Source organism: Herpailurus yagouaroundi, unplaced genomic scaffold, assembly GCF_014898765.1.
Source record: "Herpailurus yagouaroundi ecotype Mexico unplaced genomic scaffold, PumYag 193, whole genome shotgun sequence".
Classification (NCBI taxonomy): Eukaryota; Metazoa; Chordata; class Mammalia; order Carnivora; family Felidae; genus Herpailurus; species Herpailurus yagouaroundi.
Window position 1 is genome coordinate 6,100,417 of NW_024412424.1, and position 20,190 is coordinate 6,120,606.

At 56.6% G+C, this 20,190-nt stretch overlaps 2 protein-coding genes across 32 annotated transcripts in view; one reads left to right on the forward strand and one right to left on the reverse strand.

Moving 5' to 3' along the window:
• DHX30 (DExH-box helicase 30) overlaps positions 1–14,125 on the forward strand; it is a 31,570-nt gene extending 17,445 nt beyond the window's left edge. For all 8 annotated transcript variants that reach the window (XM_040445224.1, XM_040445226.1, XM_040445228.1 and 5 more), the window contains 16 exons: positions 4,120–4,421; positions 4,919–5,039; positions 5,769–5,918; positions 8,091–8,243; positions 8,557–9,393; positions 9,673–9,748; positions 9,835–9,939; positions 10,198–10,373; positions 10,623–10,829; positions 10,923–11,004; positions 11,081–11,274; positions 11,400–11,559; positions 11,689–11,846; positions 11,943–12,046; positions 12,127–12,266; positions 12,376–14,125. In XM_040445224.1, coding sequence (XP_040301158.1) covers positions 4,120–4,421; positions 4,919–5,039; positions 5,769–5,918; positions 8,091–8,243; positions 8,557–9,393; positions 9,673–9,748; positions 9,835–9,939; positions 10,198–10,373; positions 10,623–10,829; positions 10,923–11,004; positions 11,081–11,274; positions 11,400–11,559; positions 11,689–11,846; positions 11,943–12,046; positions 12,127–12,266; positions 12,376–12,629 — 3,219 coding nt within the window. In that variant the 3' untranslated portion in view covers positions 12,630–14,125. The remainder of the gene's footprint in view (positions 1–4,119; positions 4,422–4,918; positions 5,040–5,768; positions 5,919–8,090; positions 8,244–8,556; positions 9,394–9,672; positions 9,749–9,834; positions 9,940–10,197; positions 10,374–10,622; positions 10,830–10,922; positions 11,005–11,080; positions 11,275–11,399; positions 11,560–11,688; positions 11,847–11,942; positions 12,047–12,126; positions 12,267–12,375) is intronic.
• Positions 13,253–20,190, reverse strand: part of MAP4 (microtubule associated protein 4) — a 207,912-nt gene continuing 200,974 nt past the window's right edge. For 21 of the 24 annotated variants that reach the window (XM_040445213.1, XM_040445212.1, XM_040445210.1 and 18 more), the window contains 4 exons: positions 19,450–19,531; positions 17,801–17,913; positions 15,723–15,912; positions 15,444–15,594 (listed from right to left, as the gene is read on the reverse strand). In XM_040445213.1, coding sequence (XP_040301147.1) covers positions 15,587–15,594; positions 15,723–15,912; positions 17,801–17,913; positions 19,450–19,531 — 393 coding nt within the window. In that variant the 3' untranslated portion in view covers positions 15,444–15,586. Of the gene's footprint in view, positions 15,595–15,722; positions 15,913–17,800; positions 17,914–19,449; positions 19,532–20,190 lie in introns of all 24 variants that reach the window. The other 3 variants (XM_040445206.1, XM_040445216.1, XM_040445205.1) reach the window with 2 other exon arrangements.

Sequence of the window (20,190 nt, forward strand, 5' to 3'; positions counted from 1 at the left end):
CCCGTCCTTCCCCCTTGTGGTTCTTTCCTTGCTGCGCAGCCAGCAAGGGAATATTTGCTGGTTTGGTTTGTTTTTTTTGCCTCTGTGGTTACCTACCTCCTGTGGTTTCAGAAAACACCGGAGAACTCTTTATGAAAAATACTCCCTTTGTACAGCACCAGAGCTATACTTTGCGTTATTTCGTGTTTGTTTTCGCTGCACCCACACAATTCTCTCTTACTTGTAATGGAAGCATGGTTGTTGCTACCCTCACTTCCTGGTGGTCGGGCATGGGCCGCTTTTAGGTTCTCGGTTACCTGGTATTTAACTAGACTTTCAGTGTTGCCTGCCAGCCTTTCTGTCCATCCCTACTTGGCTTCCTCTGTGGCTGCGCCAACCATTGCTCTTCCTTAGGCTCCTCAGTCTTCATTTCTGCTCCAGTGAGGACAAAGCTGTAGGATGCATATTCCTTCAGATTCTCTCCCACTGAATCCCTAGGCCTTTGCCATCCCTCCTTCCTTCCTGCATCTGAGGAGGAAAGGCCCTCTTCCCAGCCTTGGCCCCCCACACCACCCTTCTCTTTTCTCTATCCCCTTTCTGTGTCTTCTCCATCCCCTCTCCCGTCCTTTCATTTAATTTTCGGATCCTTCCTCTTGAGTCTTTTCAGTGGGCTTCACGCATACTTCAGTGTCCTGATCCCTCCCGCCGGCCCTGCTCCCATGGTTTCCAGAAAGCACACAGCTTTCTGTGCCCATGGCTTGCATTTTTTCCACTGCATTGTTGTGGCCCTTGTCCTGTTTGCTGGTTGCCTTTTCCCCATAGTGCGTGACAAATAGCAGTGGTCACCAGGCGATTGTTGATGGACTGGAACAGTGCTCTGCCAGGCCAGCCTTTCACAGTTCTCGCTTTGCTTGAATGTTTCGGGCATAGCTTCCTCAGCCCCTGGATTACTTCTCCCTCTCCTCCTCTCTGGGTCACCACAGGCTCCTCTTCCTTTCCTACCCTCTGTGAACATTTCTTCTTTCTCTGTCCCTTCTTCCTGGGGGAAAGCTTGTCTCTTAGAGGTTCAGCCAGCCTCATTGCCGAATTTCTCAGGCACCTCCATCTCTCCAAGCAGCTCTACCTCCAGGAATCTCTCCTGCGGGGAGGGTAATTTTGACTGCCGTGGACATTTGGGAATGTGTGGAGACATTTTTGGTGGCCACAACCGGAGGAGTGCTACTGGCATGAAGCCGGGGATGCACAGCATGGCCCCCACAACAGAATTACCTGGCCCCAGATGTCAGTAATGCTGAGGGTGAGAAATCCTTCTCTGGATGTTGAAGGCAGCCTATATGCAGCAAGTCATGGTCACGTTTCTCTCCTCCCAGCCCTTTCTCTGTTCCCGATCTACACTCAGCTCATAGCCTCTTTTTTGCATATACGTTTGTTGAATTGTGGTAAGTTACACAAAATATAAAATGTACCGTCTGGACTGTTTTTTAGTGAACACTCCGGTAGTATTAAACCTCATGCAGCCAATCTCCAGAACTTTGTTGCCTTGTAAAACTGAAACTCCATACTTATTAAACAATAAACGCCTGTTCCTTGCCCCCTCAGCCCCTGTCAGCCACCATTCTACTGCCTGTTTCTGTGAATGTGACTCCATCAGAGACTTCATATCCTCACACCAGTGGAATCGTACGGTATTTGTCTCTGTGACTGGCTTATCGTAGTTCGCATAGTGAGCTCAAGGCCCGTCCGTGCAGCCTGTGTCAGAATCCCCTCCTGTTTAAGGCTGCATAATACTCCATCGGAGGGATATACCAGACTCTGTGTATTCATTTATCCATCAAAGGGCCTCTCTGGTTGTTTCCACCTTTTGGTTATTGTGAATAATGCTTCTGTGAACATGAGTGTCCAAATAATCTCTTCGGGACGTGGCTTTCAGTTGCTGGATCGTACGGTGGTATGGTAATATGGTATGTGTGTAGCATGTAGCATGGCATGCTGTGTAGTATGGTAGTCCAGGTGGAGGAAGTGCCATACTGTCTTCACGGTAGCCGTAACATGTCACATTCCCACCAGCGGCGCACGAGGACTCCAGTCTCTCCTCATTTTTACCAGCACTGTCTGTTGTTTTCCCTAATGGGTGCAAGGTGGTATCTCATGGTTTTGGTTTGCATTTCCCTAATGAGTACTGATGTTAATCACCTTTTCTCTCTGTCTCTGTTTTTTTTTTTTTTTTAAGATAAATTCTTAAATTTGCGTTAACCACACACTGTTTTCCCAGTGTGTACAATATCGTATAGGTTAGCTAAAAAGGACAGAATGCAGCAAAAGGCAGTGTTTGCTTTTCCATCTCCAGTTGTTGTCCCTGTCAGAAGAGCGGTATGTCGGCTCTTCACAGCTGCCATAAGCATATTCTCTCACCGTATCCTTTGTATGTCTTCCCCTTGAGAAATGCACAGCTGCAAATTCTAGGGAGCTGCAGTTGGGCCAGGTGGGGCCTCCTTCTGAGAAGTTACTGGGGGAAGGGAAGGGACTGCTTTCATACACTCTTTTTGACCGGGACCGGATGAAGTTAAAAATGTTGCAAATGCCCTAGAGCAATATGAAACCACGCTGACGAGGAGTTTGTGGAAAACTAAGTTCCACAGTCGAAAATACAGTGATTGCTTCTCTGGGGGAATTCTTCCCCCAAATGTACCTTGATCAGGAGGGAGCACATTTTGAGGATTTGTGCCTGTAGGTATCATTTTATGCCATGCTGCAGAGAGCTGTAGTTTTTGAGAATGCTTTGCTTGTGCTGTTGACCGTTTGTCTACCTTTTTTGGAGAAATGCCTGTTGAAGTTCTTTGCCTGTTGTTTAATCGGAGTGTTTTTGTTGCTATAGGAGTCCTTTATGTGCTCTGCGGCACCCAGCCTTTTCGTTCCCCAGTATCTATACTCACGTCCCTTGGCTCTTTCCTTCCCCCCCAAACCAGATCATCGAGCATTGCTCTTGTGCTTGGTGCCAGTTGCCAGCAACACATAGGTGACTGAGTGTGTGCTTGTCAAGCGTGCAAGAAGCTTATCCAGACTTTGATTGGAATTCTGTTAACTGTGTTCATCTAGCTTCTCACTTTGTGGTTCCTTAGACCCTGGTCATCTGCATTTCTGTTCTGCCTCGTGGATTCTGTTTCTTGGGGGCAGGGACCAGGTTTCATCTCTTCTAATGGTGCTCAGGGTAACCAGCGTGTTGCTTCGTATGTGCTAGAGAGTCAGCATGTTTTATTTGGTACTCTGTCTAGAAAAGAATAAAGCTATATTTCAAAATAATGGATTTTGCATGAATGGCTTTATAAGCATCCCAGGTTATTTCTAGAATACATTCTTAGCGTAGGATTCTTATGTCAGGGATAGATCTGTTTTCTGGTGTGGGCTCCATTTTCCCTAACTGCTATATTCACTGAAGCTTTTTGGATCACTTTGTGAATGCATCTGCTTCCCCATTCCCTGGGGGTTTTTTCTCCCTTCAGTTTTTTGTTTAATAGGTGCAAGAGCTTACTTTGTCTTTTTCATGTGTCAGAGCTAGACTTGTTTGTTTATCTTAAGGGGAGGGGGTTGCAGAGAGAGGGAGAGACAGAATCCCAAACAGGCTTGGCTCTGATAGCATGGAGTTTGACTCAAGGCTCGGATTCACAAACCATGAGATTTTGATTTGACCTGAGCCAAAATCATGTCATTGGATGCTGAATCAGCTAAGCCACTCAGGCACCCCTTCAGAGCTAGACTTTTTTTTTTTTTTTTATAAGTGTATTTATTTATTTTGAGAGAACAAGTGGAGGATAGAGAGGGAGAGAGAGAATTTCAAGCAGGTTCTGCACTGTTGGCACAGAGCCTGGCATGGGGGCTCAAACACATGAACTATGAGATCATGACCTGAGCTGAAACCAAGAGTCAGACGCTTAACTGACTGAGCCACCCAGGCACCCTCAGTGCTGGACATGTTAAGGGCTCTCTTGATGTCGAGTCCTGGACCTGGGGCTGAAGCAGGCAGACAGGTACAAAGGGGCTTGGCTCCTGCATAGGGGACTTTTAGTGTAAGGGAGTAGGTTCTGGGCAGACTGAGGTGTGAGAACGGACCCTCACGACATGCCTTTTGCCCCCACCCCCCAGGGCTGGGGCCTGCTGGGTCCCCGAAACGAGCTGTTTGATGCAGCCAAATATCGTGTGCTAGCCGATCGCTTTGGCTCTCCGGCTGACAGCTGGTGGCGCCCAGAACCCACCATGCCACCTACTTCCTGGCGGCAGCTGAATCCCGAGAGCATCCGGCCAGGGGGACCTGGGGGCCTGTCCCGCTCCTTGGGCCGGGAGGAAGAGGAGGATGAGGAGGAAGAGCTAGAAGAGGGGACCATTGATGTCACCGACTTCCTGTCCATGGCCCAGCAGGACTCCCACACCCCACTCAGGGACTCGAGGTAGAGCTGGACGTGGGGGATGCAGGGAAGCTGGCTGCGCCTTGACGTGGGGATGGGAGATGTTCCCTGGGAGCCTTCTCGGAGATGGGAGGGCCCCCGCTACACCTCAGCCTGTGAGTCCCATTGTTCATTGGTACATCTGCCGTTCCTGGGGAAAGCGGTCTTGTACGGCGTGGCTGGGCTCATGCAAAACGGCAGCGTGGACCCTCCGTCCAGCTCACACTTGGGTCCCTCCAAGTCCCAGCCACTACTCTGCCCCTGGGCCCCTGCCCCCTGTCCTCAATTATCCGTTTGGGGAAACTGAGGGAGCGTCAGTCATGCTGTGTTTCTGAGAGGATCACATGCTGAGCGAAGATGCCTGGCCTGCCATCTTTTCCATGCCTCCTTGCTGCCTGTTGCACCACTGCAGTGTCCTACCCCCGTGGGCCTCAGAGCCTGAGGGGAAATTGGCCTGGGAAGAGATAGAGCTTTTTCACCTAAACTTTTGGTCCTCCCAGGGGGGGTTCCTTTGAAATGACAGACGACGACAGTGCTATTAGGGCTCTGACCCAGTTTCCACTTCCCAAGAACCTTCTGGCCAAAGTGATTCAGATAGCAACATCGTCCTCCACAGCTAAGGTGAGTTGGGTATCCTGGAGTGTGTGGGGTGGGGAGCTGGCTTGGTTGTGTGTGCTTTTCCCCGGGGCCAGGTCGGAGGGAAGCTACAAGTATGTGTGATGGTGGAGGATACCTGTACCTTCAGCCCATACCTAGGCCAGTCAGGGGTCTGGGGTTCTTGGCCTGTGAGGAGTGTGAAGCAGCCAGGACGGAATAGACATTGGTGTAGGAGCTCCGGGTGGGCCGGTGTTGCGGGAGCCGGAGACCCAAGCTTGGTCCAGGGTGCCTGGGAGGAGTGGGGTGTGTGTGGCGCTGTCTTGCTGAGGCATGAATTTCATCTCTGTGGCCGGGCTCAGGGCTTCAGTAAGCACAGCTTCTTTCCAGGGGTAAGGCCTTCACGCACCCCCAGGATGTGCCTGGTTCTGGCTCATGCCGACTGCTCACCCCACAGCTGCCACCCTCCCTGTTGTCTTCAAAGGTGCTGAGAGCACACTAGGCTAGGAGGGTGGGTGGCGCCATTGTCCAGAGGCTGTCTTCTTCTCTGAAACCATAGGATGGCCAGAGAAGCCAGCCCAGGCCTAGGGATCTGCAGCCCTAAAGGGGCTTCCTTCTGCCTGTACATTGGCCCATCTCGCGTGGCTGATGTTTGGCACCTGCTAAGATGGGGGTTAATTCCATGACTGGGTTCCTTGGCATTCTGAGGATGCATTCTCTGTTTTTCCATAATCATCTCTCTTGCCTTCCGCGTAGAACCTCATGCAGTTTCATACCGTGGGCACCAAGACCAAGCTGTCTACCCTCACTCTGCTTTGGCCCTGTCCTATGACCTTTGTCGCCAAAGGGCGCCGCAAAGCGGAGGCTGAGAATAAGGCAGCAGCCCTGGCCTGCAAGAAACTGAAGGTGAGTCCAGGCGGGTCCGTGGTGTGAGGCATGGGAGATCTTAGAGCTCCCCTACCCTTGGCAAATTGGCCCAAGTCTCCAGGAAATGAAACCCACCACACTAGGCCTTTGAAAGCCTGAGCACAATAGCATCTGGTGTCCGAGCCTTGCTTCTCTGACCACATGACTGCTGTTTCTAGGAATCCCTCACTCTCTCAGAAGGTGCTTTGCCTGCGAGCTCAGCCTTTTTGGTGTTGTTGCCCAAAGCTGGGTGAAGCCGGGAGGGGACATGCCTGTTGCTGTGAACAGCAAAAAGCAGGAGGAATGGTGCTGTGCCGAGCGGCAGGCTTGGCGTCTAGAGAGATCTTAGTTATCTGGGCTTTGTGGGCGAAATGAGTAATAAGATGTTTATGTGGGATGGAGATTGGAGATTCATTTAACCCCAAGGTGTGCACAGTGGGGCCTCCAGTGGGCAGTTCCCTTGGAGAGGCCTCGGAGGCCAGCTGTGCCCAGCAGTGGGAGCCACCGCTACCGTGCCTGCTGGAGAAGTGGGGGGTCTGAACCCACATCAGTACAGGTTTAGGTTTTTTGTTTTTGTTTTTAATTTTTTTTTTTCAACGTTTTTTATTTATTTTTTGGGACAGAGAGAGACAGAGCATGAACGGGGAAGGGGCAGAGAGAGAGGGAGACACAGAATCAGAAACAGGCTCCAGGCTCTGAGCATTCAGCCCAGAGCCCGACGCGGGGCTCAAACTCACGGACCGCGAGATCGTGACCTGGCTGAAGTCGGACGCTTAACCGACTGCGCCACCCAGGCGCCCCTGTTTTTAATTTTTAAAAACTGTTTATTTTTGAGAGAGATAGAGCATGAGTGGGGGAGGGGCAGAGAGAGCGGGAGACACAGAATCTGAAGCAGGCTCCAGGCTCTGAGCTGTCAGCACAGAGCCTGACGTGGGGCTTGAACTCCCAAACCGCGAGATCATGACCTGAGCTGCATTTGGACGCTTAACCGACTGAGCCACCAGGTACCCCAGTACAGGTTTAGTTTGCAGAGGAAGAGAGCAAGGAGGGCCTGCTCTGCTCTGGTCAGATATACCGTTGGTGTGTGTTCGGCTCTGGGAACCCCGTTTTCGAACGAAAGCCCAGAGAATAGGAGAGGGAGAGATACAGATGCCTGTGGCTCAGGAAACCAAACCGGGGCTAATCGGTAGAACTTTGCAGAGGTCTGAATTTTAACTTGACAGACACAGGTACTGAGGATCAGGAGGCTCTCGGCATGGGACAGCCCTGTCTCGGAAAGGAGCCGGCTCCCGGTTGGCAGTGGTGCTCCCGCTGCCGGCCGCTTGTCAGAGGCCACAGGTAAACTCTCAGGCCTTTCCTGGAGTGAGGTGGCCGAGTTGGTCCAGGGACTAGATCCTTGTTTTTGAGACCTGACGGGAGGCCAGAGGAAAGGGATCAGGCCCTGTGGGGGCAGGCTTGAAGGAGGGAGTATTTGATCTGAGCTTCAGAGGGCGAGTAGAATCCTGGTGTTACAGGTGACAGGAACACGAGACTAGGGAAAAAGACTGGTTTTGCACACTTGCCTGAAGTGTTGGGATGCCTTGTTTTATGTCTGATGAGGTGGCTTTGGACATGTAGGAAAATAAGATGCAGTGTTTATTGAATTGTATGAGTAGACGTTTCCAAGAAATTCTGTGTACATTCGTGTAAAGGGGTCACAGATAGAAAGGGTGTTGTGGAGACGGGGTGGGGCGGCAGCTGGAATGGAAAGGTCGCGGGGATGTGGGGTGTGCTTTGGAGGCAGTGAACACAGAGGGTGCTCGTGAGGTCGTGATGGGGTCATTAAGGGCCTGGCCTGCCTGGCTGAGATGTCCATGTTGGGAATTCATAGAGGTGAGATTGGACTGTTGTGGGGCCCCTGGCTGCTCAAGGAGAACTTTCTGAGGGGTATTCCTCTCGGGCAGGTCCAGTCTTACTTTTCTTGAATTGATTTTTACTAGTTTTGGGGCAGGGGTGAAGAGTTACATTTTCCTGGAATTCCTCTTTTCTGCACAACATCCACTTAAAAGCAAAATCTCTTAGGAAAGAGGTTGCTCTGCACAATTTCTCTCAAGCTTCTGAGCCTGTCTGGGCCCGTTCTGGAGAGGCAGGGGCGTAGATCAACCTGTAGTGTCCCCCCTTCCCCCTCTGCAGAGCCTGGGCCTGGTGGACCGCAACAACGAGCCGCTCACCCACGCCATGTATAACCTGGCCTCCTTGCGTGAGCTGGGTGAGACCCAGCGCCGGCCGTGTACCATCCAGGTGCCTGAGCCCATCCTCCGCAAGATAGAAACCTTCCTGAACCATGTAAGAGAACCAGGAGAACCCCTTCTGCAACCCGCCCCCCACCCCCACCTCAGTCTTCCCTGCACTGAGTCTCTACCTGCAACCGGCAGGAGTGACTCCCCGTTTTCCCTGAGGAGGTTGGAGTGTGGGAGCACCCATGCCCTGAGTAGCCCAGTCCTGCCCACGAGAGTCCTTGGGCAGTCGTGTACTGAGTTCGCCGGCCAGCGGGCTGGGCCATGGCATCTGGCCCAGGTGAATTGTGTGGCAGGGCTTGTGAGTGAATGAGGAAGAAGGTATCTGTCTCACCATTTTGCTTGCTTCTCCCATCCTGCAGTACCCTGTGGATAGTTCATGGATCACCCCAGAACTCCGGCTGCAGAGTGATGATGTCTTGCCCTTGGGCAAGGACTCGGGGCCCCTGAGTGACCCTATCACAGGCAAGCCCTACGTGCCCCTGTCAGAAGCAGAGGAGGTCCGTCTGAGCCAGAACTTGCTGGAGCTGTGGCGGCGGCGAGGGCCAGTCTGGCAGGAGGCCCCCCAGCTCCCTGTGGACCCGCATCGGGACACAATCCTCAATGCCATTGAGCAGCACCCGGTGGTGGTCATCTCTGGGGACACGGGCTGTGGAAAGACCACACGCATCCCCCAGCTGCTGCTAGAGCGCTACGTGACCGAGGGCCGTGGTGCCCGCTGCAATGTGATCATCACCCAGCCGCGCCGCATCTCCGCTGTGTCGGTGGCACAGCGGGTCAGCCACGAACTGGGCCCCTCTCTGCGCCGGAACGTGGGCTTCCAGGTGCGGTTGGAAAGCAAGCCCCCGGCCCGAGGCGGGGCCTTGCTCTTCTGCACCGTGGGCATCCTGCTGCGGAAGCTGCAGAGCAACCCCAGCCTGGAGGGCGTGAGCCATGTCATCGTGGACGAGGTCCATGAGCGGGATGTGAATACAGACTTCCTGCTTATTTTGCTCAAGGGCCTGCAGCGGCTCAACCCGGCCCTGCGGCTGGTGCTCATGAGCGCCACGGGCGATAACGAGCGCTTCTCCCGCTACTTTGGTGGCTGCCCTGTCATCAAGGTGCCAGGCTTCATGTACCCCGTCAAGGAGCACTACCTGGAGGACATTCTGGCCAAGCTGGGCAAGCACCAGTACCCACACCGGCACCGGCACCACGAGGTGAGGGGACGTGCCTGCCCCAGCCCTCCCCGGCCTTCCCTCTGGATTCCCCTCCTCCCTGTCCCTGTGGCTTGGTGGCCTAGGGTGAGTTAATGCTCCCGAGCTTGTTTCCTTGATAGAAATGAAATGATTGGGGGGGCGGCAGGAGGGGGGCTTCTGGGCAAGGGTGTGGTGAGGGTTGGAGGTGACAGGTTGAGTGCCTGGGCCTCACTGAGTCACAGAGTGACTGTGTCCTTCCTCCCTGGGGCTGTGACTGTGGCCTGTCTTCCCCCAACCTAGTCTGAGGATGAATGTGCACTTGACTTGGACCTCGTGACGGACCTGGTTCTGCACATTGATGCCCGAGGGGAACCAGGTGGGTGCTTTCCCCTCTGCCCCGGCCCCACCCTGACCTCCACCTGCCGGAGAGTGACAGCTCATGCCTGCAGGGCCCCTTTACAGGTGGGATCCTCTGCTTCCTGCCTGGGTGGCAGGAGATCAAAGGAGTGCAGCAACGCCTCCAGGAGGCCCTGGGCGTGCACGAGAGCAAGTACCTGATCCTGCCAGGTGAGAGCATGCATGTGAGGCCTTCTGCCCTCACACACCAGTCTTGCCCTCTGTCCTGGGGACTGACCCAACTGGGACTCGAGGGGCCTGGGTTTCTGACCAGGCTGCCCTAATTTTGTTGGTTTTTCTACTTTTACTGGGCGTATTCTTGATCTGGGCCTCAGTTTCATCAAAATGGGGTCAAAATCCTTGCCCTGTGCCCTCATCACAGGGAGCAGGAGCAGTGCCCATAACCAGCGTGTTCTTGCTGCCCACCAGTGCACTCCAACATCCCCATGATGGACCAGAAGGCCATATTTCAGCAGCCGCCAGTTGGGGTGCGCAAGATCGTCTTGGCCACCAATATCGCGGAGACCTCAATTACAGTCAATGACATTGTGCACGTGGTGGACAGCGGTCTGCACAAGGAGGAACGCTATGACCTGAAGACCAAGGTGGCACCCATCTCCTGGGCCTAGCCAGCCCCTGGGGGAAGAACGACAAGTTCCAAGGTGGCCCCCAGCCCAGATGGGCCTTGGAGCTGCCCTGTGTGTCTGGAAGAAGCCACACTCGTGGGCTCTCGGTGTCCCTGTTGTGGGGGGGGGGGGCATTGAGGGGTTAAGTGAGGTGAAGGCCAGACGTGGGGGAGCACTGAGGAAGGTGCGTTGGCATCTGTGTCGCCGCTCACCCACCCCCTCCCCCAGGTGTCCTGCCTGGAGACTGTGTGGGTGTCACGAGCCAATGTGATCCAGCGCCGGGGCCGGGCAGGCCGCTGCCAGTCAGGCTTTGCCTACCACCTATTCCCACGGAGCCGGCTGGAGAAAATGGTCCCTTTCCAAGTGCCGGAGATTCTGCGCACGCCCCTTGAGAACCTGGTGCTACAAGCCAAAATCCACATGCCCGAGAAGACGGTGCGCCGGAGGCAGGGCTGGGCATGGGCTGGACGTGGTCAGGCGTGGGCGGGACTCGGGCTCATGGCAGGCTCTGGCCGGTTCTTGCTGCAGGCAGTGGAATTCCTTTCCAAGGCTGTGGACAGTCCGAACATTAAGGCAGTGGACGAGGCCGTGATCTTGCTCCAGGAGATCGGTGAGTGTGGCGGGGCCAGCCCGGCGGGGGTCACGGCATGGCTCTCACGGGCGATCCTGATGCCGAACTGTTGCAGGAGTGCTGGACCAGCGGGAGTACCTGACCACCCTGGGGCAGCGCCTGGCCCATATCTCCACCGACCCCCGGCTGGCCAAGGCCATAGTGCTGGCTGCCATCTTCCGCTGCCTGCACCCGCTGCTGGTGGTCGTTTCCTGCCTCACCCGGGACCCCTTCAGCAGTAGCCTGCAGAACCGGGCGGAGGTGGACAAGGTCAGACCCAGCCCTGTCCCGTGGCCCTTTGCTGCTCCTCTCGGCCCACCCCCACCTTCTGTCCCGAGGCGGCCACCGCCAGCCCTCCCCCTGTGACCCCGGCACGCCCTCCCACTGCCTCCCAGGTGAAGGCGCTGTTGAGCCACGACAGTGGCAGTGACCACCTGGCCTTCGTGCGGGCCGTGGCCGGCTGGGAGGAGGTGCTGCGCTGGCAGGACCGCAGCTCCCGGGAGAACTACCTGGAGGAGAACCTGCTGTACGCGCCCAGCCTGCGTTTCATCCACGGTCAGTGGGCTTCACCCCGTCTCTAGCCCCTCCCGGCCCACGCCCCCCTGGCTGAGGCACCACGGAGCGTGTCGTCCCCCAGCCTCGTGGCTTCGGGGGCCACAGGCTCACCCGCCCCCAACTCCCCAGGACTCATCAAGCAGTTCTCAGAGAACATTTATGAGGCTTTCCTGGTGGGAAAGCCCTCGGACTGCACCCTGGCTTCTGCCCAGTGCAACGAGTACAGTGAGGAGGAGGAGCTGGTGAAGGGCGTACTGATGGCCGGCCTCTACCCCAACCTCATCCAGGTGCTGCCTCGGGGGGGGCCCGGGGGGGCCTCGGCCTCCGCGGATTCATCTGCAGCTTCTTGCTCAGCCAGTCTGTCTTTTCTTTCATCCTTGCAGGTGAGGCAGGGCAAGGTGACCCGGCAGGGCAAGTTCAAGCCCAACAGCGTCACATACAGGACCAAATCAGGCAACATCTTGCTGCATAAGTCGACCATCAACAGGTGGGAGGCAGGCAGGGCAGGGGAGGAGCAGTGGGCATGCTCCCTAGGAGGGCAGCCTCACCCAGCCCTGTGTTCCTCAGGGAGGCCACGCGGCTCCGGAGCCGATGGCTGACGTACTTCATGGCCGTCAAGTCCAATGGCAGCGTCTTCGTCCGGGACTCCTCCCAGGTGCACCCGCTGGCCGTGCTGCTGCTGACAGACGGGGACGTCCACATACGTGGTGGGTGCCGGCACACCCCCACCCCCACCCCCGTTGCGGCTCGGGCCGGTCTGTATCCACCGGGGCCTGGCCTCACCCTAGCCCTCTGCCGACCTCCTCCCTCCCCCAGATGATGGGCGCCGGGCCACCATCTCCCTGAGTGACAGTGACCTGCTGAGGCTGGAGGGGGATTCCCGCACCGTGCGGCTGCTGAGGGAGCTGCGCCGGGCCCTGGGCCGCATGGTGGAGCGGAGCCTGCGCAGTGAGCTGGCCGCACTCCCGCCCGGCGTGCAGCAGGAGCACGGGCAGCTGCTCGCCCTGCTGGCGGAGCTGTTGCGTGGGCCCTGTGGCAGCTTTGACGTGCGCAAGACAGCCGATGACTGAGCCCCGTGTCTGCTGGGGCTGTGTACAGAGTGCAGATGTTTATTTAAAATAAAGTTCTATTTATCCCTTGTGAGCATTGCTCTCCGCTGGGGGCTCCTCTCTCAGGGCCCCAGCACCCCCCGCTTCCCAAACCCCCGCTTATTGCGAGGCTGAGGTCACGGGAGGGAGGGGCTTAGCTGGTGTGGGGCCTGCGTTCCAGGGGCCTGCCTGGTCCTACAGCTGCTCCCGCGCCCACGTGGCAGGCAGCCTGTTTGCACCATCCCTGCCTTTGCGGGTTGGGACAGCAGGTGTTGAGCATGCACTCACTCACGTCTCCCTCTCCGGGCCAGTGGTACGTGCACAGCGCGTGTCCTCGTGGAATCTGGCTGCCACCTCCCAGGCCCAAGCAGAATTGGGAGAGAAGTTCCTCAGGCAGCTAAGGGCACCTGAACCTTAACCCTCAAGGGGCCTCGGGTTGTGTGGCAGCCCTGCCACAAGCTGGGACTTCCCCTTGGTCGCATCCACAAATTCACAGATGAGAGGCTACGGTCGTCAAGACTGCACGGTGCACACATCAGTCTCCCGATACAAGGCGACGGGCTAGCGGAGACCAACGAGGACACACAGAAGATACAGGGCCTGCGTGGTGGGACATCACGAGCTTTATTTACTCTTGAAATCGGTACAACGGAATCACAGATTGACACAGGCAATAGCTGAGCCATAAGCAAACCGGAAGTACAGAAATGTCACACCCCCAAACGGCTGCAGGTAGTAACAGCTCACAGGGGCCTCTGGTCCCCAGCTGTCAGGGCAGCCTTCTCCGCTTCTCTGGCTTGGGGGACACTTCAAGGGAGCTGGGACAAGACCACCCCTCAGAAAAACGACCACTCCAGCCCACCTAGAGAGCGCTCTACTAGGGTCACCTCTCCTACCCCTACCTGTGGACCCAGAGCCAGTTGTCAACCTCAGCATCCGTGTGGGCCTGGAACTAACACAAAGGGCACAGGTACCTTCGGGCCCTGCACTGTCTACTACTTCATTCTGCCGCTTCCTCCTGCTGACAAAACACGGGTGCCCCAAAGTCCTTGGCACAAAGCATTCTTGTCTTTGGCTCGGGGAACACTTTCTCCACAGGTTCCCCCCCCCCCCCCAACGGTATGTGCTTGGGGAGCTGGGGATGTGGCGTCAAACCTCCCCAAGGAAAATGCTACCTCAGAAGTAGGAGAACCTGCTGGCCCAGATGCCCTCCCTCTACACGGAGATCAAATCTGAACCTAAGTCAAGAGCCCCTACCTTCTCAGCTCCAAGGGTCACTGGGAGCAGCGGCGGGGAAGACGAGGGGCCGAGTCTGTGGCCACCTCCTCGGGGCAAGTCTGCACTGCAGAAAATGCTCTTCTGGAGGAGAAGCCCTGGGAGACTCCCCGGCCATTTCACTACAAACTGTTACATTTTAATCCTTTATTAGAAACCATGCAAACTTTAATACAAAAAAAAAAAAAAAAAAAAATACAAGTGCAATAAGAATCTTCCGTGTCAATACAATTCCCGGGATTTCTCATCATTGCAGCCATCCCAAGACCGGCCCTGGCTGGGACACCCCTCCACAGGCTGGCCTTGCCTCTCCCCACTCTCCAGTCAGGCTGTAAGGGAAGGGAGGTGGCCTGTCTCATGCTTTTATTTTTAAATTTCCATACCTGATTCCCCATCATCCACATGAGTTCTGGACATCTGGGGCACCCCAGTCACTGAGGGCTCTAGTGTCCTAGGCCTGCAAGCCTGGAGAACTTTGACCTCCACAGCCCTTCCCTATTTCTCCGGCCCCGAGCTTATATCTCCCACTAGATCCCAGGGAATGAGACAGATAGAGATACCAAAACCAGCCTCTTGGTTAGAAAAGAAAAGCAGCATACACACAAAATACCAGAACCAGTCCACGCTCTGACCAGCCCCTAGTGTGCCCTATGCTCACCAGGCCACAGCCCCTGCATCTCACCCGCCCTGCCCACACACTCTGGGGCCCCAAGCTGCCCAGGCCAAGGCAGCCCCCGATGCCTGACCTCCCGGCTGGAGGCTTAAGGATGTCCCCTCCCCATTTCCTTTAACACCTACTGAGAACTTTCATTTAGACATGGCTTCAACCTGCAAAACTCCTCTACCAGTTTTTAGGTTATTAAAAAAAAAAAAAGGATAAAACAAGAGAAAGGGAAATGTGGCAGCAGCTAGGCAGGTACAGGAAGCAGCGGGGACAGGCAGAACCAACCCCTAACTAACTTGGGGCAGGGCAGCAAGAGGCACCTGGCCCCACCTGCATGGTGGGCACCACTGTGGGGTCAAGGAGAGAGGTGGTGGCTTAGTGGGCTCCAGGGGATGTGGGCAGCACCCTGCCACCACGTGGCCATCCACTTCCACTCTTCCCTCCAGGTGGACCCGGCGAGGAGGGCGCATATGTCAGTTTCTCTTGGGTTTGGTCCGAAAAACCCAAAGACGAGGTTGGAATCTGGATCCCCCCCCCCCCTCCTAGATCCCACAAGATCCCAAGTTGGCCTCCCCACCCCATTCACCTCCCAACCTCATCTACGGAGCAGTGAGCAATGATGGGACAGGAAGGAAGCAAGGAGCTGGGCCCAGGGCAGGGACTGGAGGAGGTCTGGGGGCGGGCCTACTGCCATGGGCAAGCAAGGCAGGGGGATGGGGCGGGGGCCCAGAGGACTGCCCAGCACCCAAGCTGTGTGGGGTCTATAGAGCAGCCCGGGTGAGGGAGCCAAGGGCCCGGGTGCCTGAGCTGGGGCCGCCAGGGAAGTGGGGGGGGCGGGAGACAATGTCAGCCCCATGGTCGGTGCGGGCCCTGGCGTTTGCCCGGAACGTCAGCCTGTAGGTCTCAATCTGCAGTGACACGGGAGGAGGGAAGGGAGGGGGGAACAAGGGACACAAGAGGAGGAACACAGGGGACGGAAGACGAGACCAGAATGTCATCATTAGATGCCTGGAAAATAAAAGGTTGCTTGGTTAAAATTTAGGCCATACTCTAGTCAAAAAAAAAAAAAAGGAGTTTCAATTTGCAAACAGTGGCAGGGCCCCCGGCTGGCCCTCAGGCCAAGCCCAGCCACTTACTTGTCTCCTGGATCTGGCTGTCCAAGGTCTGGGCCTCCCTTTGGTCACCACCCCCTGCCAGGGTGGGGTGGCCACTGAGGCCACTGGCTGAAGTGGGGGCGCCAGCTTCAGGCGCTGCCTCAGGGCTGGCCAGCTCCTCCCCAGCGGGGGGGCCCGGACACGGAGGGGCCTCGCTGCCACCGCCCTCAGTCTACAATGAAACAGTGGGGGAGACAGTGCAGGGTCAGTCGGGGAGGAGGTGGGATGGGTGATGGTGGGTTTTACACACAGCCCCTCCCTGCCCACCCGCCACCCCTCCCCGGCCACTGGATTTAGGCACAGTCATCTGGAGACTCTAAACCAGGTACTCCCCACCCCTACTCTGCCTGTGAGAGGACCCCTGGCTTGGGCGGCCAGTGTAGGGCAAGAACACAGCCTCGGGCCCAGCATGCAGCCTGGCTAGTGACACACCCTGGGGGGCTCCTCTGTGGAGTGCACGGTTTCATGTGGTCTGAGGGGAGAGGTGCGGGCTTCTCAGCAAGGCCGACACCAAACAGCCGTGACACCTGATCACTGGCAAAAACCCTGGGAACGCTCTCTAGACAGCGGGTCTGGAATCGGTCGGGAAGCGGGGGTGCTGCAGGCCAGTTAAGGAGCTCTGGGAGCTGGGAGTCAGTTCCCAAGGGGTGCAGCTCACCACCTCGGACCGGACCGATGAGTCCCAGACCACACCCACCAGAGAGCGGGTGCTAAAGGGGCTCTCTTGGGAACTCATGAGCCCTGCCTGCTCATCTACCCCTCCCCAGACACCGAGACCTCTTCTGTGCGGGGCACCCTTCCGGAGCCTGGGGACACAGAGGAGGGAGGAAGGGGTCCAGGGAGGGGGGACCAGGGAGACTTCGGGGCCTGCAGGGCTTTGCGGGAGGAGGATGGGGTGGACAGAAGAGGGGAGGCCAGTGGGAGGCCACCCGTGCCCCGGAACACCCAAAAGGTGGCAATGGAAGACTCTACAGTGGTTTCTAATCAGAACAGTGAAGGAGACGGGCCTCTGTATCAGAAAGACAATTCCAGAAATAATTAAGGGAGATGATGTGAATAAAAAAAAGAACTTAAGACGTGGGGTCAGAAAGGTGCAGGTGTAAACCCTGGTCTACATGTACTTGCCATGTGGCTTTGGACTAGCGACTACATCTGAGTTAGGGCCCCCGGAGGACAGACTGGGGAGTGGCTCCTCAAAGGTATGGAGGCGTGGACTGGGAGCCTGTGACAGAGCCAGGACCCCACACATTCACAGAAGCCAGTCAGGCCTTCAACTGGAGCACCGAGGGAAGGAGGGAAGAGGGGACACAGGCTGGGCTAGGCATCAGATGTAGAAGCGAAGGCCCCAGCCGCTGCTCTTGTGTCCCTCTCCCTGGCTCACCTTCCCCTGAGCAGCTGCAGCTGTGGTCATGCACAGAAGCCTGCAAGGTGCTGCCCCCTGTGTCCCCCCCCAACCGCCCAACACAGAACGAAGGACAGACAACATCTTGGCACACAAAGGTCTCACAGTGCCGTGGAAGGAGGGAGGGAGGGAAGGAGACAGGGAGGGAAGGGAGGAGAGGCCCAGCCAGTCCAGAGGATGGGAAGTCCTGCCCACCTGAGCCCTGGCCATGGCAGTCCCTCTAGAGGCAGGTGTCACCAGGAGTTGCAAATGTGGCATCCTGCTCCCAGCAGGCCCAGAATGGAGCCCGGCATGGAGCCTGGACCCCCTCATGAGGTAGCTGGGGAGAACCGTGCTTTGTGGGAGTCTGTGCCCCAGCCCATAGTCCCCTTAGAAATGGCTGAGATGGGCTCAAAAAGTAAGGAGGGCCATGGCTGTAAGGAGAGGTTCTGTCTCCAGCTGGACAGGTGAGAGGCAGCTGGGTTGGGGCCTCTTTACCTCTCCTGCCTCACTCAGGACTGATGAAGGACACTGGGAAAACACAATGGTGTGGGTGACACAAGACTCCTGAAGATACTGAGGGGCGGTGACAGGCGCCCAGTACCTGGGACCCAGACTCCGGCTGCATAACCCCTCCCACCCGGCCCAAGCCGTGTCCCCCTGGTGACCCACTCACTACCTTCACGGCACCTCCTGCAGGCAGGTGTCCCACATTATCGAGGGATCCCACCTTCGCCTGGGCCTTCTCCTTGAAGTTCAACTTTTGACTTTCAATCTTGACATCTCCTCCACCTGGTACCAAAATACAACCGGTCACATAGGCAAAGCCAGGCGGTGGGACCAGGAATCCTAGCTGGGCCGAGGACTGGCTATGTGCCCAATACAGAAATGGGGAACGTGGCTCTGAGCACAGAGGAGGAGGAAAGGACAGTGGACATGTTTGTCAAACAGGGCTAGTCTTCTCAAAGTTGGGCTGACAGTCTACATCCGGCCAGCGGCAACACCTCCACAGAGAAGAAAGGCACCCTCAGCACCACCGCAGGCCCGCGGTGCTGCCTCCAGCCAAGCCTCTAGAGGCGCCGAGATGGTGTCTGCTTCGGGTTCTCTAGCCAACGTCACGACCCCCTGACTGGGTGGCGCAGAGCGCCCGCTTCCGTGCAGTGCAGGAACGCCCTGTCCAGCAGGGTCAGGACCCTTGTTTTACAGCCACCAGAGCGGGTGCTGGACAAGAGGAGTGACTTGCCCAAAGTCACCACCAGGCTGGCGATGGCCAGAGGTAGGGTGGCAGCGGGGTCTGTCTGTGCTGCTGCATGAGCCACACTGTAGTGAAGAGAAGGCAAATGGAAAGAGGCTTCTCTGTCGTGGAGGAAAAGGAGGAGAGGTGGGAGTAGTCCCGGCACTGAGCTGAGAAAGGTCAGGCACGGACCGGACCAGCCCCGGGGCCCAGCGCGCTCGGGCGGCCAGTGCACAAGGGTGAGGTTCAGGACTCACGGCCACAGTGTGGCCACAGGATGTGGGGCTGCCCTGCTCTCCCAGGCCCACCCCTCTGGAGGCCCGCGTCACAAACCAGAGCACCCGGCTTTGTGCCAAGTTGGCCAGCTGTCCTACGCTCCTGCCCACCCCTCCCCACCGCGAAACACCCAGCCTCGGGGTCAGTCAGCGGCACCGGGGAAGGTGGCATCGCGCAAGAGTGGATTTTCCAGATTAAAGGGGGGAGATGAGGTGAGTTAAGGGCCAAACTGTTCTGACCCTTTTAAACAGAACACATTCTGCCGAGAGTTCCTTGCCTTCACCTTAAGTGGCCCCTGGCGCCTGACCTCCAAGGAGCCAGATCTGCCAGCCACGTGCCTGCCGCTGCAGGGGAAGTGCCCTAGCCCTGGTCTACTGTCACCCAGAACCAGGACACGCGGCTGTAGGGGATGACAGTGGAGGCGGGAGCACGCCGCCAGGAGGAAGTCACACCGCCCCAGCAGCAAGACCCTCACCCGCGGCCTGGGCAGCGCTACCCAACGACTCTGTCCTGCGGGAGCTCACAGCTGGTGCGTCACTGCCTGGGAATATCCGCCGCCCGCAGTCGAACGGCCGCCCCCAGCACTGGCTCCCGGCGCGCTAGTAGGGGTGCGGTGATGCCCGTGGGGACAGCGGCCTTTACCACCCGCTCCTCCGGATGCGCCTAAGAGGTTAGCGCCTGGGACGGGTGGGGGGATGCCCCCCCCCCCCGGGGGATGCCCCCCCCCTGGAATCTTTATGGAATGACAAAAGCACAGCGGGGAGACCCAGCCCAGGCGAGGCCCAGGCACCCTGGGGGAAGCAGGGGACTGCACTCACCAGGTTTGTGCTTGATGTTAGCCTTGGACCCACACTTGGAGGAGACCTTAGAGATGTCCACTTTCTTATTCTGAATCTGAACCTGAGAAATAAACCACAAAATATTATTGCCTCAGAGAGAGGATATATTTCAGGGCCAAACCTGTGTTCCCTTGACAATCTCCACGTTCAAGTTTCTTCTCTCCCTGTGTAAGGCCCTACCTCAGTCTGCTCAAGGTCAGGCTCACCTCCCCAAGTGCTTAAACCAACGCTTCATCCATCCTGCTGCCCCTGCAGCTTCTGAACTCACCTCCTGCCAGACTGAACCAACGTTCCCACACGCTCCACAATGTTCCCACCCTGTCCGGGCGCCTGCCAGGCAGCTCTTCTCAGGTTTTTCTGGACCCCCATCTCCTGAAATGTCCTCTTCTTCCACCTGAAATCTCACCCATCAACTCCTGGCCCAGAGGTAACCTGGAATGATGTTTTGGTGTTTTCCTCTTAGTTCGTTTCAGTGCATTTTCCCCTCATGGCTGACAGCACAGATTTCTACGTATGTGTCTATGATTTTGTATTCCTGTTTAATTCATGTTATAAGCATTTTCCCCATAAAAGTTGGGAAATGTTAAGAAGGGGCCACATAATCCATTCTGTAAGATCTTATATAAACCTAACGTATGCCAGATAGGGACCATTTAAGGTTGTTTGTTTTTTTTCGGTTTTTTTTTTTTCCTAATTTTTCACCATTAAAACTCTGGCAGC